This window comes from Gossypium hirsutum, chromosome A05 (genome assembly GCF_007990345.1).
Source record: "Gossypium hirsutum isolate 1008001.06 chromosome A05, Gossypium_hirsutum_v2.1, whole genome shotgun sequence".
NCBI lineage: Eukaryota > Viridiplantae > Streptophyta > Magnoliopsida > Malvales > Malvaceae > Gossypium > Gossypium hirsutum.
In genome coordinates this window covers 40,117,946-40,136,078 of record NC_053428.1, presented here as the reverse complement: position 1 = coordinate 40,136,078, position 18,133 = coordinate 40,117,946, and the positions used below count along the sequence as shown (strand labels likewise).

The 18,133-nt window shown below is 32.0% G+C and overlaps 2 protein-coding genes across 2 annotated transcripts; both read left to right on the top strand.

Moving 5' to 3' along the window:
• Window positions 1-912: 912 nt before the first annotated feature.
• On the top strand, window positions 913-3,328 carry LOC107957343 (ankyrin repeat-containing protein BDA1). Its single transcript, XM_016892852.2, has 2 exons — window positions 913-1,631; window positions 2,353-3,328. Exons 1-2 carry the CDS (start codon window positions 984-986, stop codon window positions 3,133-3,135), a joined length of 1,431 nt encoding a protein of 476 aa, XP_016748341.1. The 5' UTR covers window positions 913-983; the 3' UTR covers window positions 3,136-3,328.
• A 3,515-nt stretch (window positions 3,329-6,843) lies between these two features.
• Window positions 6,844-9,060, top strand: LOC107957342 (ankyrin repeat-containing protein BDA1). Its single transcript, XM_016892851.2, has 2 exons — window positions 6,844-7,631; window positions 8,252-9,060. Exons 1-2 carry the CDS (start codon window positions 6,984-6,986, stop codon window positions 9,029-9,031), a joined length of 1,428 nt encoding a protein of 475 aa, XP_016748340.2. The 5' UTR covers window positions 6,844-6,983; the 3' UTR covers window positions 9,032-9,060.
• The last annotated feature ends 9,073 nt before the right edge of the window (window positions 9,061-18,133 follow it).

Genomic DNA, 18,133 nt, shown 5'->3' with positions numbered 1-18,133 from the left:
ATGTTTATACTCATAGGAGTTTTATATTAGGCGAAAATTTCTTTTGCTCATTTTGAGGACACCAGATGTTATATATATAATAACATAAAATGATGTTATTAGGATCAAATTGCATACAGAATTTTTAAAATTATATAAAAGTTTATTGTATAAGGATTAAATTGGTGGATTTTAGGAGGAACAAAATGGGCGTGAATTTATATTTTAATTTTGATAAAAATGCTTTGCTTAAAAAGTGATGCAATAAAATATTGTTCCATCGGGACCAAGTGATTCTAAAAAAAAAATAACTTTATCATTCTAAAATTATATTTTAGAATTTTTTAATTTCTTTTTCTATGATTTTTTTAAAGAATGAGTAATGAATATTTTTATACAGATAATCCATAGAGAAAATTTGGAGAGTTTAAAAATAACTTTCCCTCATTTTCTCTCACTTTTTTTAAAAAGAATTTTATTTTTTTATCATTTCTATACATAATCAAGGTTAAATTGATGGAAAGTATAAAATTTGAGGACTAAAATTGTTATTATATTAACTAAAAAAGTACCACCGTTAGTCACTTAACGGTCGACCGATAAAGAAAAAAATGATAAAAAATGTTAATAATCAAATTTTAATTTTTTTTAGCAAAGTGACCAAAACGAAAACATACTCATAATTGAGTACTAACAGTGTAGTTTAACCTTTTTTATTATTAAGTAATATCATTAATTTTCAAATAAACTAATATATTTTTTCAAAAAATAGAAAAATAAATGAGGGGAGAATCTAACATTTTACACTTAAAAAGTGAAAGTGTTAAAGAGTTAAAAGGCCAAAATGTGGAGGGTGTTAATTAAGAATGAAGATAAGCACCTTGAACGTGATTCACGTACATATATATGTGTATGTATCAACCATTTGAATTCAATGGCGAATTGTTATATAAAGGAAACAAACTTACCCTTTCTTTCTCACTTCAAACTCGTTCTGTTCATCAATGGCAGCGGAATCAAAAGGCATCGCCATAACAATGCAGTCTGCCTCGACGGAATACAAGCTGATGGTTGCGGCTGAACACAATGATATTGATATGTTGTATCAACTTATCGAGGAGGACACAAACGTGTTGCATCGGATGGATAAAATGGATGTGGTCGACACTCCATTGCACATGGCTTCATCCAAAGGATGCGTCGATTTCGCGATGGAAATGATGTACTTAAAGCCATCCTTGGCTAAAAAACTGAACAAAGAAGGCTTGAGCCCCGTGCATGTTGCTTTGAAATGTGGGCATACAGAGTTGGCGCTTTCGTTGCTGAAACTTGACAAAACTCTCATCGGTGTCAAAGGGAGGATGGGTTACACGCCATTGCATTATCTAGTCATGTACGAAAAGAAGAAAGAAGATTTGAATAAGTTTTTCGATGACTACCATCCCTGTATCATCAATGATTTGACGAGTCAAGGTGAAACTGCTTTACATGTCGCGGCTAAAGGCCATAACGAGGCACTTAAATGTCTTCTCGAATGGCTGAGGAAAACTGCTAAAATTAGCATGTTGCAGAAGGATAAACTCCTTGACATGGGTAATAGGGACAAGGAAACTGTGCTGCATGTTTTGGCGTGGAACCAACCGGAGCCCCAGGTTCACCCTATTTCTTCTCATTTTAATCCGAAATTTGAATTTTGACCAATTTCATTTTATTATAAATTGTGAAACTAGGCTTATCCAATGATAAGTAGGTCCTATTCGGATGATTGTACTCAAATAATATATATATATTAATCAAATATAAACTCGGTTAGGAAATTATTGAAAGTATCAAAAGTTAATCGAATGTTAACTCAATTAGGAAAATTATTAAAATAATATGTATATAATAGAATTTAAACCCGTACCAATTAGATTAGTAAAATCTTAAATTTACTAGTCAATCAATACTTTATTTTGTTATTTTTTATACATTTTTGTTTTAAATTCCACAATGTAGTACTTTCATCAGTTGTATATATATTAATAATGTTGTTGATTGAGTTAGTATCACAAGTTAACTTACGCCAACTTAAAATTGATGACAATATCATAGTAAACAATTGTACTCATTTAGCATTCTTAATCCGATATATTTATATGTTTAAATTTCATTTTGTACAATTTAATCTAATTTTCTATTTTAATATCATACATATTTTATTTGTTATTATTAATTAGTTTCAACGCATACGTTTTATTATTTATTGTATGTTATTTTCAAACACCCCTATATATTCTAAATACATGATTTCCACATGCTGTCAATTGGTTTCATGTTGGACACTCTTATTAACAATATATGTATATGTATATGTATATTATTTTGATGCAGATTGTGAAACTACTATCAAATGATCTTAGGATCAACACGGAAGCTAAAAATTCGAAAGGTCAGACGGCTCTTCAAATCTTAGAGTCCTCGGATAAAAAAGGCAATGTCAACATCGAGAAGTGCTTGCCCATTTTACGCCACCACACAAAATATTGGGATCCTGTTGCGATTCTTCGTAGAATGCCGTTTTATATCATGGCGATGATTGCTCAATGGGGATACGAAATCAAAACTATGTCACCCGATAATGGGAATGCAATGCTCGTTGTTACAGTTCTGATCCTTACCACCAGTTATCAAGCCTCCCTAAGCCCCCCTGGTGGCGTTTTGCCAGCAGATGTGCCCAAAAACAACAACAATAATAAGTTTTCCAACTTGCAGGTTTACATTGGTTCCATCAACGGTACTACTAGCAGTAATCATAGTTATCATGTGGTGGAAAACATCGACTTCAAACCCAATAGCTCCACGGTGGGATCGTCAGTTCTTAAGAAAGGACCGTTCCTTTGGTTCTTCATCCCAAATATGTTGGCCTTCTCGACATCTTTTCTTCTAACATGTTTGGTTATTCCCACTCTAGTGAGCGGTTTCTTCTCCTTTGTTCTCACTTTATCATTATCCACATTGTTGTTTTGTCTCTTGGATTCTGCATTGGTTATCATATCGCCCGACAACCAAACTAGCCAAATTCTCTTCACTTGTGTTTATACCATGGTTTATATCACCTATCTCGCCATTGCATTTGTACTGGTTCCTAAAATAAGGAAATATGTTATTTCATAATCACCAGTGAGATTGTTATTAAAGTTCTAGGATTAGGATCTGTGATGTTGGGATGCAAACATAATATTAGCAATGAGATGAAAATAACGATGAAATAAGAGAGAGAAAGAGTGTGTGTGTTTTAACAATAAGAAGTGTATGAATGTATTAATAATTGTTTATGTATTTTAATAATATTTCAGTTTTTAGTATACAAGTATATAAATTTAGTTATTATATTATTTTATGTTAAATAAAATATACAATATTACATAAAAATATATAATATATAATATTGTTATACCTGCACCATGTACATTAACACATGTCGTTCAGAAAATCATATGTATTTGGAGAACCTGACTAAAGCTAGCATACCTTCCACTTTTCACCACGGGCGAAGCTGAGCTTGATGAGCCTCATACAACATCACACCTCCGATGAACATATATGACACAAGTGAAAAGTTCAAAATCATTGATTACCTAACTATTTTAGAATGTCATATTACCATCACTGCCAAAAAATCGAAACTTTATCACAATTTTTGTAATAAAAAATATAAACAAATTTTACTAAACCAAATTTACAAAAACTTTATCACTACTATTTATTTCAAGCAAGCTAAGTTTATAACCCTTGCTTCGACCAGTAGAGGGCCAATGGTTATAGAAATTTATACAATGACAAATCCAAGAGGGTTAGTAGGTCCTTGACCCCCTTAAAATAGAAATTTTTTATTTAGGTCTTTTGAATTTTAAAATTTATAAAGGTAAAATTGACATTGGCCCCTTAATAATAATAATAAATTAATTTAACCTTTTAAAAATTATAAAAATCAAAATTATCAAAATTACATTCTCACCATCGTAAAAGTATATAATTTAATTTCAACCCTTAAAAATGATTTGATTTGGTCCGAGTGTATACACTTATGGAAATGACAAGTTTGACCCCACCAAATACACTTCTAACATACTTCAACTTCACCCAACTCAACCTAAAATTAAACATTTATTATGAAATTGATACCTGAACTTATTCATTTCTTTCATATTAGTATTGAGAGTTTTTTTCTCCAAAATTGGTATCCAATTTTTTTTCGTCAATTAAATTGATACCCACTTGTAATGCTGTTAGTTTTTAGATGACATGGCAACACTAGCCAATTGTGTGTCGCCATGTGGTGTCCTATTTGACAACGGACAAGATCCCTTTAAAATCTTATTAATTAATTTTACCTTTAAAACCAATGATCAAATCGATCAAATTGATTGAACTAAAAATAAATTATCTGACTGTTTTAATTACCGATCTAATTTTTAAAACATTAAATTTACATAATATCTTTATTTTTATTTCCTATCGAAGTAAGATATATATTATATTACAAGGTCTAAGACTTAAAAGCTTATTTGAATAGATTATTTAGTTAAGAAGTGGGAAATTATAACATTTTAAATAAATAAAATTTAAAACCTTTTAATAATATTTTAATTTTTTTCATTTTTAACATTTATTTTTCTATATTCTTACTTTCAAGTTTTTTTCTGTCATTAAATTTTTTAAAAATAATTTAATATTAAATTTAAAATAAATTGTATTTTAATTAATATGTAGAATTAATTCGTGCATGTATGAGAAAAAAATTAATATATAAGAAGGAATATTATATAGAAAGGCAGGAGGGAAACAACAATGGCAACAAAATTTTGTGTGCTTACATTTTCATTATTTTTCATGTATTTAAAGTATTATAATTTTTTTTCAGAAGTGTAATTTATATTTAATATTTTAATATTTTATCATTACCTTTTTTATATATTTATTTTAATATTTCCCAAACACTGAAAAAGAAAAAAGAAAAAGGCTACCGTTTTGATTTTTAATTTATGGTTGAACTAATTCAACCAACAGTAAATAAAAAATTAAAATAATAGTATAATTATGAATTTAAATTTTAATATTTTTTTTATTTTTTCTAATTTCACACTTAATTTTGCTTTTAGCTAAATTTAGTCTTCATCCATTTTAAAAAAAGTCGAATTACTTTTTAAAACAAAAAATACTAATTAAAATTTTAAAATTTTAAATATGATAACTCGTATGACAAACTATGTGTACTTCGTACTTAAAGTTGTTATGAACTTTTTGTATTTTTAACGTGGTGTTATATAAGATAAATATTATTATATCAATATAAAATATACATAAACTGTCATTTAAATTGTCACATCAATAAGTTTTTGCCAGCATTTTTATTTTAAGAAACGATTTCACTCATTTTAAAAAATTAATGATGAAAATTAATGATATTTTCACTCTAATTTCCCAAGGGTGATGTATTTATTATAAAACCTTCCACTAACGTAACCATGTGTGCAACACCACTAAATTATTTAATTCTTTTCTTAAGGTTTGGGTAATGAGAAAAAGAAAAAAGGAATTTCCATGAAATTCTAAGATTCATTCTTTGCTTAGAACTGGATTAATAAAAATTTGTGCCAAAAATAAAAATAAAAGAAATTTTCTTTTACTGATTTAGAAGAGGTTTTATTTTTTACACCAGGTGTTACATATATAACAAATAAAATTTTTTTCGAGACAAAAAAATGATGTCATTAAGATCAAATTGCAAACAGAGTTTTTAAAATTATATAAAAAAATGATGTCATTAAGATCAAATTGCAAACAGAGTTTTTAAAATTATATAAAAAATTTAATAAGAAAGCTTTTATATTTTTCTTTTGATATTTAATAACAATAAGTTAATTAATATAATGTTGAAATTAAATAAAAATGGTTATTTTATAAAAATAAACTTATTTTTCTTTTATGATATATGTATTTTTATTTTTCAAGATTTTTTCATCAAATAGAAATTCTAATTTAATTTTTAATTTTTATAAGTTAAATTATTGTTAACTATTAAAATAAAATATTTGAAAGAATTTTTTTATTAAAATATATTTTCAAATCAACAAAATTAATAATGAGAGGTAAAATATAATTAAGAAAATTAAAGTTGGTTGCAAATTTTAATAAAATTTAAAGCTTAATAGTAATATTAAATCATATAAGAGTCAAATGGTAAATTTACTCGTATTTTCAAAATATAATGACAAATATTAATGAAAACAAAGTATAACGGCATATTCTAATATTCACCTATAATATGATGGTAAATTTACCCTTTAACCCATTTTTGTAATCTTTTAGAATTTTCTAGATTTTTTCTATGATTTTTTAAAGAATGAGTATTGAATATTTTTGTTTTGGAATTTTCTATGTATTTTTTATTTTTGATAATTTTTCTAATTTTTTTAAAAAGAATTTTATTATTTTATCATTTCTATACAGAATCAAGGTTAAATGGATAGAAAGTATAAAATTTGAGGATTAAAATTATTATTATACCAACTAAAAAAGTACCATAGTTAGTCACTTAATGGTCAGTGATAAAGAAAAAATAATAAGAATGTTAATGATCAAAATTTAACTTTTTTTAAGTTAAGTGATAAAAACAAAAACATACTCATAATTGAGTGACAAATAATGTAGTTTACCCTTTTTTTATTACTAAGTAATATAAAAAAATTTCAAATAAATTAATATATTTTTTTCAAGAAATGGAAAAATAAATAAGGGGAGAATCTCTCGCATTTTACACTTAAAAAGTGAAAGTGTTAAAGAGTGAGTTAAAAGGCCAAATTGTGGAGGGTGTTAACTAAGAATGAAGATAAGCACCTTGAACGTGATTCACGTACATATATGTTTATGTATCAACCATTTGAATTCAATGGCGAATTGTTATAAAAAGGAAACAAACTTACCCTTTCTTTCTCACTTCAAACTCGTTCTGTTCATCAATGGCAGCGGAATCAAAGAGCGTCGCCTTAACAATGCAGTCTGCCTCGACAGAATGCAAGCTGATGGTTGCGGCTGAACACAATGATATTGATATGTTGTATCAACTTATCGAGGAGGACACAAACGTGTTGCATCGGATGGATAAAATGGGTGTGGTCGACACTCCATTGCACATGGCTTCATCCGAAGGATGCGTCGATTTCGCAATGGAAATGATGTACTTAAAGCCATCCTTGGCTAAAAAACTGAACAAAGAAGGCTTGAGCCCCGTGCATGTTGCGTTGCAATGTGGGCATTCAGAGTTGGCGCTTTCCTTGCTGAGACTTGACAAAACTCTCATCGGTGTCAAAGGGAAGATGGGTTACACGCCATTGCATTATCTAGTCATGTACGAAAAGAAGAAAGATTATTTGAATAAGTTTTTCAATGAGTACCATCCTTGTATCAACGATGATTTGATGAGTCAAGGTGAAACTGCTTTACATGTCGCGGCTGGATGCAATAACGAGGCACTTAAATATCTTCTCAAATGGCTGAGGACAACCGCTAAAATTAGCATGCTGAAGAAGCATAATCTCCTTAACGTGGGTAACAGGGACAAGGAAACTGTGTTGCACGTTTTGGCGTGGACCCAACCGGATCCCCAGGTTCACCCTATTTCTTCTCATTTTAATATGAAATTTAAATTTTGACCAATTTCATTTTATCAAAAATTGTGAAACTAGGCTTGTACAATTAATCCAATGCTAACTTAATTAGGAAAATTAATAAAATAATATGTATATAATAGAATTTGAACTTGTACTAATTAGATTAGTAAAATTTTAAATTTATTATTCAATCAATACTCTATTTTGTTGTTTTTCATACATTTTTGTTTTAAATTCCATAATGTAGTACTTTCATCAGTTGTATATATATTAATAATGTTGTTGATTGAGTTAGTATCACAAGTTAACTTAACACCAACTCAAGATTGATGACTACATCATGATAAACAATTGTACTCATTTAGTATTCTTAATCCGATATATTTATATATTTAAATTCCATTTTGTACAATTTAAGATAATTTTCTATTTTAATATCATACATATTTCATTTGTTATTATTAATTAGTTTCAACCCATACGTTTTATTATTTATTGTATGTTATTTTCAAACACACCTATATATTCTAAATATATTATTTCCACACGTTGTTAATTGGTTTCATGTTGGACACTCTTATTAACAATATATGTATATGTATGTTATTTTGATGCAGATTGTGAAACTACTATCAAATGATCTTAGGATCAACACGGAAGTTAAAAATTCGAAAGGTCAAACGGCTCTTCAAATCTTAGAGTCCTCGGATAAAAAGGGCAATGTCGACATCGAGGAGTGCATGCCCATTTTACGCCACGCAAAATGGTGGGATCCCGTTGCGATTCTTCGCAGAACGCCGTTTTATATCATGGCGATGATTGCTCAATGGGGATACGAAATCAAAACTATGTCACCCAATAATGGGAATGCAATGCTCGTTGTTACAGTTTTGATCCTTACCACCAGTTATCAAGCCTCCCTAAGCCCCCCTGGTGGCGTTTTGCCAGCAGATGTGCCCGAAAACAACAACAATAATAAGTTTTCCAACTTGCAAGTTTACATTGGTTCCATCAACGGTACTACTAGCAGTAATCATAGTTATCATGTGCTAGAAAACATCGAATTCAAACCTAATAACTCCACGGTGGGATCGTCGATTCTTAAGAAAGGATTATTCCTTTGGTTCTTCATTCCAAATTTACTTGCCTTCTCAACATCTTTTCTTCTAACATGTTTGGTTATTCCCACCCTCGTCAGCGGTTTCTTCTCTTGTGTTCTCACTTTATCATTGTCCACATTGTTGTTTTGTCTCTTGGATTCTGCATTGGTTATCATATCGCCCAACAATCAAACTAGCCAAATTATCTTCACTTGTGTTTATACCATGGTTTATATCACCTATCTCGCCATTGCATTTGTAGTGGTTCCTAAAATGAGGAAATATGTTATTTCATAATGACTAGTGAGATTGTTATTCGAGTTCTAGGATTAGGATCTGTGATGTTGGGATGCAAACATAATATTAGCAATGAGATGAAAATAACAACGAAATAAGAGAGACAGAGTGTATGTGTGTGTGTGTGTGTTTTAACAATAAGAAGTGTATGAGTGTATTAAGAATTGTTTATGTATTTTAATAATATTTCAGTTTTTAGTATACAAGTATATAAGTTTAGTTATTATATTATTTTATTTTAAATAAAATATACAATATTACACTAAAAAAAATAATATACAATATTGTTATACCTACACCATGTGCATTAATACGTGTCGTTCAAAAAATCATATGTATTTAGAGAACCTGACTAAAGCTAGCATACCTTCCACTTTTTACCACGGGTGAAGCTGAGCTTGATGAGCCTCGTACAACATCACACATCCGATGAACATATATGACACACGTGAAAAATTCAAAATCATTGATTACCTAACTATTTTAAGATGGGATATTACAGCTACTACCAAAATATCGAAACTTTATCACAATTTTTGTAATAAAAAATACAAACAAATTTTACTAAACCTAATTTACAGAAGCTTTGTCACTACTATTTATTTCAAGCAAGCTAAGTTTATAACCCTTGCTTCGAACAGTAAAGGGGTAATGGTTATAGATAAATATCTTGGCCATAACGTGAGACTATTTATATACTCAACGACAAATCCAAGCCCTTTAAAATAGAGGTTTTCTATTTAGGTGTTTTGAATTTTAAAATTTATAAAGGTAAAATTGACTTTGGCCCTTAATAATAATAAATTTATTTAACTTTTTAAAAATTATAAAAATCTAAATTATTAAAATTACATTATTATCATTGTAAAAATATATAATTTAATTACGACTCTTAAAAATAGTTTGATTTGGTCCGAGTGTATACACTTAATGAGATCAAGATAAAGAGGTTGGTGGGAATTCTTTCTATCTTCCACTCATCAATCTATCTCATATTTGGGGCTTTTTTTTCTACCATGGGAATTCTCTATTATTTCTCCTCCCCTCATCCTTAGCTCCGACTCTTCACCTTACATGGACGAATCTACACTTCCCCCCCCCCCAACTTTCTCGTTACTAAAATCTTGTAACAACATTTATTTTTTATTTCAAAATTAATTGTATACAAATTCAGAAAAAAAAGAAGTAATAGTATAATTTATGTAACGGGCCTATTTTGCCCGGGGCCCAAATATTAAATAAAACAAAAATAAAACAAAACAAAAAAATAGCAGCCCAATTACAAAGAAAAAAAACAGCAGCCCAAATGGCCCATACCCAATACTGCCCAAAACAAAAATAAACAGAAAAACAAAAAATCCCTAGGTGTGCTGCCCTAGTCCCTAGTCTCTGTCACCGCCACTGGCCACCGCCTCTGCCCACTTGCTCCACCGCCCATTTGCATCTGCAAAGAAGCAAAAAATAATCATTAGAAAAATAAGTTGTAAATCAAGCTATACAAAACCTCAAAGAATATGAATTTTTTTTGACGAGATTTGAATAAAAAACAAATAAAAAATACAAATAAAGAGAAAGCAATTCAAAAAAAAGAGCAAATAAGTGCAAAGTAAAATCAAATCAGATACTAAGGTTTTTTTTTCAAGTCTTTTTTTTTCTTTTTATCCATACACACACATATATATAATAATAATAACACAAAAAAAAGAACGAAGGCTCACCTATTTTTGATGCTGGAGGAAAAAGGAAATTTTTTTTATTTTTGACCGCTGTAGACGGCGACCGATGCGATGGCGCTTTGCCGGAGCTATGGCCAGCCTAGGGAGGAATGAAATGAAATTTTTGAAAAAAAATTTAACTTAAATAGGGGTTGTAAAACGAAGTCGTTTTGAGTTTAAACTTCAAGCGCCAAAACGACGTCATTTTGATCTAACCGATCCGGCCGACCCAACCCACCCAGTGGAATCCGCGTGTTTTTGAAAAATGGTCTTATTGCTCCTTTGGTCCTTTCGCTTTTTAAGTGGTTTCCAATCAAGTCCTTTTTCCTTTTTTTTAATTTTTACCTTGTTAGTTTTATTTTGTTTTCAATTTAGTCCCCCGATTTGGCCCAAAAACACTGCGCATAAAGGGCCAGGGATATTTTCCCTTTCAGTCCCCATTAGTTTTCGCTCCTTTCATTTTGATCCTTATTTTCTTTTATTTACAATTTGAACCCCCTAACTTCACTTAAATTTCAATTTAGTCATTAGTCTATTTAACTTCAATTATTATTATTATTATTATTATTATTATTATTATTATTATTATTATTATTATTGTCGTAACCATTTTTTTTGAAAAAAAGGGGAATCGACTTAGATTTTGGAAAATGAAAACGAATAGAGGGAGTCGCCACCAATCCTTTTTGATGAGGTGTGATCGGATCACCTTAAATTGATCATTTTAATAAAAGTTAAGGTTTACTAAAACGATAATTTTTGGTCTACGAAAATTAGAAAATGAGTTCGGGAGTCGGTTAGGCACGAGGAAGGGTTAGCACCCTCGATACGCCCAAAATTGGTACCTAGTTGATTAATTAGTGTCTTAGTGTCGAAGATTGAAAACTTGAAAGAATTTTTGAAATACGATCCTTCTTTATAAAAATGCTCAAGTGTTAAAAACCTTCCCGTATCAAAATATAAAATGTCACATCTAGTAAGTTAGGACATGACATCTTAAATTTTCGAGAGCGAGCTTGCCTTTTGTATAAAATTGCGTGTTTTAATTTATTAAAAGGGGATTCGATTTATTTAGAGTAACTGAGAAAAATCGAAACCCAGTAAGTCAGGGTACGTTTTCTCGAATTCTCGAACACCGAACATTGCCTTTAATTTAAAACAAATTCTTATTTCGAGGTGGCAAAATATCATACCCGGTAAGTTAGGGCACAACACTTCGTACCTCCGAGAATGAGCATTTTCAAAACTCGTATATCGATTTAAAAGAGTATTCCGTTATTTAGATTAAGTGAGAAAAATCGAAACCCAGTAAGTTAGGGCATGATTATCTCGAATTACCAAATACGGAATATCACTTTTATGAAAGAATTATTTTGAGGCATTGAGTAAAAACATAACGTGATTTATAGTGATATATAAAAGCAGATTATGATATTAATAATAACGTGTAATAATGAGTGACAATAACGAGCAATTATAAGAAGATGACATAAAAGCAAGGTAAGTAATATGTAAATATAAACAAATGCGCGAGGAAAATGAAATGGTCGAACACGCAAGCAAATAAATAAATAAAAGAATGGCAGAATAAAATGACAATTATAACGATGATAATGATATAAAAGTATATACATATGTGTATTAAAGTACATACATAATAATAGAAGTAATAAGAAATATATAAAAGAAATATATATAATAATAATAGTACAATATTAAAAGATACATATGCGTAGTATATAAAAAATGTATACGTAATATAATGGAATTATATAGTATATATATATATGTTAGCAATAATAATAATGATAATACAAATAATGAATGATTTAAGGTTTGAAATGATTTATAAAGATATAAATAAATAGGTGATGAAACGACAATAATAAGAGTAATGATATATATAAGCAAAATAGGTGTGCTAAAATATATATGAGTATATATGTATTAAATTAGTTAGTATAAAAAAATAATAGCGTATAAGTAATTACAAAAGGAAGAAAATGTAATAATAATAATAGTACTAATGCAATTATAATGATAATAATGTAAAAAAAAACAATTATCAATAATATTAGATAAATATATACGTTTATATTAAAAATAAATATATAATGATATTAAAAGTATATACATAATATATACATAATATAAAAAAAAACATAAAATATAGACATAATATAAAAATATATATATAATGTTTAAAAAGAACAAATATACGTAATATAATACTAATATATATACGCATAATGTAGAGTGTAATGTATATATATTAAAAGAATACATATGTAACATACAAATACATTAACAAAAAAATAAATAAAAAAATAATACTAAGCTATTATATAACATATATATATATAGGTATTAAGTAAAAATACTAATAATGGGACATTAATAATAAAAAATACAATTATAACATTAATAATATATAATAGCATGAATGATATTAAAATCAAAAAATAAAAAAAGGTAAAAGAGGGACGAAATTGAATTAAAAATAGGATTTTTGGGACAAATCGGGACGAGATGAAAATGTAGGGGTCAAATGCAACACGCAAGAAGATATAGGGGCCATATGGGGCAATATTCCAACACCCCAAAACAATGCCGTTCAGAATGTTTGACCCTCGAATGGTCTGAGGTTCGAATTGAAGCAAAATTAAAATTAAAGGGCAGATTTAAGAAATGGCCAAAGACTAGATTAAAACCTAACAGAAATGGGGAGAGACTACGTGAGCCATTGTCCCAAATAGTAGAAACACGCGGATCCTCAGGCATCGGGTCGGGTCTTGCACGGGTCAACAACTAAACGACGCCGTTTTGGGTGCTGAGTGCTTGCCCCAAAACGACGTTGTACCAGGGGCCTTTAAAAGTCAAAATTTTTTTTGAAACTTCATTTTGGTTGAGTTCTGAGAAAAAAAGAAGAGAGACAAGAGGGTTTTCTCTTGAGAAAACCGGAATCGGCCAGGGGGTCAGGTCATCGCCCCGCCGTGGCTCGGCCGTGCCGGCCACCGTACACGGTGGCCAAAAATCGTCTTTAGGTACTTTTTCTCCCCTTTTTATTTGCTTAATATATATATTGTTGTTTTAAGGGATAAAGTAGGGAAAGCAATATAAACAGATATAGAAAAGACTAGAAATAAAAAACAAAATAACAGAGCGTGGCTAAACCTTCGTTTCACGACCTTTCGAACTCTTTTCTTTTTGATTGCTATTGAGATTTGATTTTTTTTTTGTTGATGTTTTGTGTTCTTTGAATTTAAAACCCAAAAAAAAAGCTGAACCCATTCGGTTTTGTAATGACCTTTTTATAGCCTTATTACACATGATTATTAATAGTTGTTCTACTCTTTCTCTTTTGCAGGTGCAAGTGGGCAGTGATGCGACCGTGGCAGTGGAGCAGGTGGCTAACAAGGGTACGATGGGACAGGGGGTAGAGGCGGCTCCTAGGGTTTTTTCTTTTTTTCTTTCTGATTTGCTAATTTGGGCTAGGGTTAAGTTTTATTGGGCTCAGTTGGTTTGATTTGTTTTTTGGTACAATAGGGTGTATTGGGTTTAGGTCTGGTATTGGTTCATTGGGCCCGGGCAAAATGGGCTTGTACAGCTGCTCCTCTTTGCTCGTTGTCGTGTAAAGAGAACAGAGCAAAGATTTTCGAAAGACCAATTTTTCCCGGTCTCTAGACTTCACTTATTTGGCGTTCTTTTTGTAGCTTCGTTTTAGTCCATTGCATTTTGTTGCTTCAATTCGCTCCATTGCTCCACTGCAGCTTTAGTGAAATAAGATTTGCTATCTTCAGTCTACTCCACTGCGACTTCAGGGAGACGAGACTTGTGACTTCAATCTACTCTGCTGAAACTTCAAGGAGATCTGCTGTGGCTTCGAGCCACTCCAACGCCATTTCAGGGAGAAGAGATTTGTAATTTCCAGCCTGTGACCCTATTGCTTATGGGTTTAAGGCTCATCACTCCTGATCTGTTTCCCTACTGCTTAAGGGGGTTAAGATCTATAAATTCAACCTGTTACCCTACTGCTTAGGGGTTAAGGCTTATCATCTTCGATCTGTTTCCCTACTGCTTAGGGGGCTGAGATCTGTAAATTCAACCTGTTACCCTACTACTTAGGGGTTTAAGGTTCTTCATCTTCGCTCTGTTTCCCTACTGCTTAGGGTGATAAGATCTGTAATTTTTAGCCTGTTACCTTACTGCATAAAAGGGTTAAGGCTTATCATCTTCAATCTATTTCCCTACTGCTTAGGGGGTTGAGATCTATGAATTCAACCTGTTACCCTACTGCTTAGGGGGTTGAGATCTGTGAATTTAACATGTTACCCTACTGCTTAGGGGGTTAAGGTCTGGTGAATTCACTAATTCTAGGGACATGACCTGTAGAATCAGTTCCATGTATTTATGCTTATGCCCAAGAATTAGGATGCTATGATCAGAATGAATCAAATGTTCCTAATTAGATGTGCTATGAATGATCTATAAATGCATGAGTGCAGCATGTTGTGAGCATGATTCCCTTTTTAATATTTAGGTTGCCATTGCTCTTTGTTCATCAAGGTTCTTTCACTGAAATGGTACCCTGTCTTCTTATTAAGCTCAAATTTTGAACAGAAATCCCGAAGAGGTAGTCCCAATTTAAACTCTTTCTCCTCAGATGCTTCCAATCTTTGAGTTTGGTTAGTTCTAAATAATAGTCCTGTTTCAGGTTCTTGTACTATCTAGAAACTTTTAGAGTAATATGCAGAACTCTTTTTGCAAAAATAACTTTAATCCATTAATCATCATTTCAATGTAAAATACTTGAAAAAGATTACAACAATGACAGGAATGAAATTTGTCAGAAACAAAACTTGAGGGGAATAGATTAATCACAGACAACAAATGTTGCTGGAATACAAAATGGATAGAAAGAAAATAGGTGCCCCAGATATCGCAGCATGAGCTTCTATGTACGAACTTCTTGAGGATTCCCTTTTTGCTCGATGTGTGTTTAGGGGATTTAGAGTATCCTTGTAGATGCCTCAAGATGTAACGTCTCTCTCCTTGTTAATTTAGGTATCATAGGCCCCACCTTCGATCAATATTTGAATCGCCCTTTTATGGGTTTTTAATTCAAAACCCCTTTGGTCTCAAGGTGCCCTTTGCGAGTTTTCACCTTGGCCTCTCCCCTCTTTTTTATTTTTTTTAGGCGAAGTATTTCTTAACCGAATCTGAATTCACGGGATTGGGTAAAGTCTTGCCATCCATTTCGGCCAATATCAATGCTCCTCCAGAAAAGGCCTTCTTTACCACATAAGGTCTTTCCCAATTAAGCATCCATTTTCCTCTGAAATCTTTTTGTATGGGCAGGATCTTTTTCAATACTAGGTCTCCCTCGTGGAATTCTCTGGGACGAACTTTTTTGTTGTAAGCTCGCATCATTTGCTTTTGGTACATCTGACCATGACGGATAGCCCTTAGCCTCTTTTCTTCAATCAAATTCAGCTGATCGTATCGGGACTGGATCCATTCTGCTTCATCCAGTTTTATCTCTGACAAAACTCTGAGGGAAGGAATCTCGACCTCGATGGGTAAAACTACCTCCATTACATAGACCAATGAGAAGGGCGTTGTCCTGGTGGAGGTCTTGACAGACGTTCGATAAGCGTAAAGGGCGAATGGCAACTTCTCATGCCAGTCTTTATAAGTCTCAGTCATTTTCCCCACGATCTTCTTAATGTTTTTATTAGCTGCCTCAACTGCACCGTTCATCTTTGGGCGATACGGTGACAAGTTGTGGTGTCTAATCTTGAACTGACTGTAGACCTCTGCTATCGTTCTATTGTTCAAATTCAATGCATTGTCAGATATGATCTTTTCTGGCATTCCATATCGACAGATAATTTCCTTTTTCAAGAACTTGCTGACTGCTGATTTAGTGACATTGGCATATGAAACGGCCTCCACCCACTTGGTGAAATAATCGATGACCACAAAGATGAAACGATGCCTATTTGAAGCTTTTGGCGAAATTGGTCCAATCACATCCATGCCCCACATCGAGAAAGGCCATGGTGAAGTCATGACATGCAGAGGTGAAGGAGGTACATTAATCTTGTCTCCATAGATTTGGCACTTATGACATCTTTTGGCGTAGTTAATACATTCTCCTTCCATGGTGGACCAATAATAACCGAACCTCATAATTTGTGTAGCCATTGTAAAACCATTAGAGTGTGTCCCACAGATGCCCTCATGGACTTCTTCTAAGATTTTCTTAGCCTCAATAGCATCTACACATCTTAACAGTACCTGATCCTTCCTTTTTTTTATAAGATCTTCCCGTCTAAGACATAATCACTGGCCAGTCTTCTCAACATCCTTTTGTCATTCTCAGTAGCTTGGTCGGGGTACTCACGATTCTTCACATATCGCAGGATATCATGGTACCAAGGGTGATTATCATTGTCTTCTTCTTCTTCGAGGTTGTAACAATGATCCGGAGCTTCATAAATACTCATTTGGATTGGTTTCACATCCTCTTGCTTGTTCATCTTGATCATAGAGGCTAAAGTTGCTAGGGCGTCAGCCATCTGATCTTCTTCTCGCGGGAGGTAGTAGAAGAAAATATCATCAAACTCTTTATTAACTCAAGGATCAGCCTTCGATAATTGATCAATTTAGGGTCTCTCATCTCCTATTCACCTTTGAGTTGATAAATCACTAGAGTAGAATCTCCATATACCTCTAACACCTTGATTTTACGCTCTATGGCCGCGCGAATTCCATGATGCATGCTTCGTATTCTACTATATTGTTCGTGCAGTCAAAATCCAATTTACTAGTGAAGGGATAATGATCTCCGTTTGGGGATACTAGAACCGCCCCAATTCCGTTGCCCATAGTATTTGATGCTCCGTCAAAGTTTAGCTTCCAAGGATGACCTTCTTGAGGGTCTTATTCAGTGGTTGCTATATACATTAGATCTTCATTTGGGAATTCAAATTTCAGAGGCTCGTAGTCCTCTAGGGCTCTGCTGGCCAGGAAATCTGCTATTGCACTCCCTTTTACGGCCTTCTGGTTCACATAGACTATATCGAATTCAGAAAGTAGAATTTGCTATCGGGCCATTCTCCCGTTCAAAGCAGTTGACTCCATCAAGTACTTCAGAGGATCCATTTTAGAGATTAGCCAAGTTGTGTGATACAACATGTATTGTCTCAGTCTTCTGGTTGTCTAGATTAAGGCACAACACAACTTTTCGATGAACGAGTATCTTGTCTCACACTCAGTAAACTTTTTACTGAGGTAATATATCGCTCTTTCTTTCTTTCCTAATTCATCGTGTTGGCCAAGCATGCATCCCATAGAATTTTCAAATACCGTCAAATACAGTATC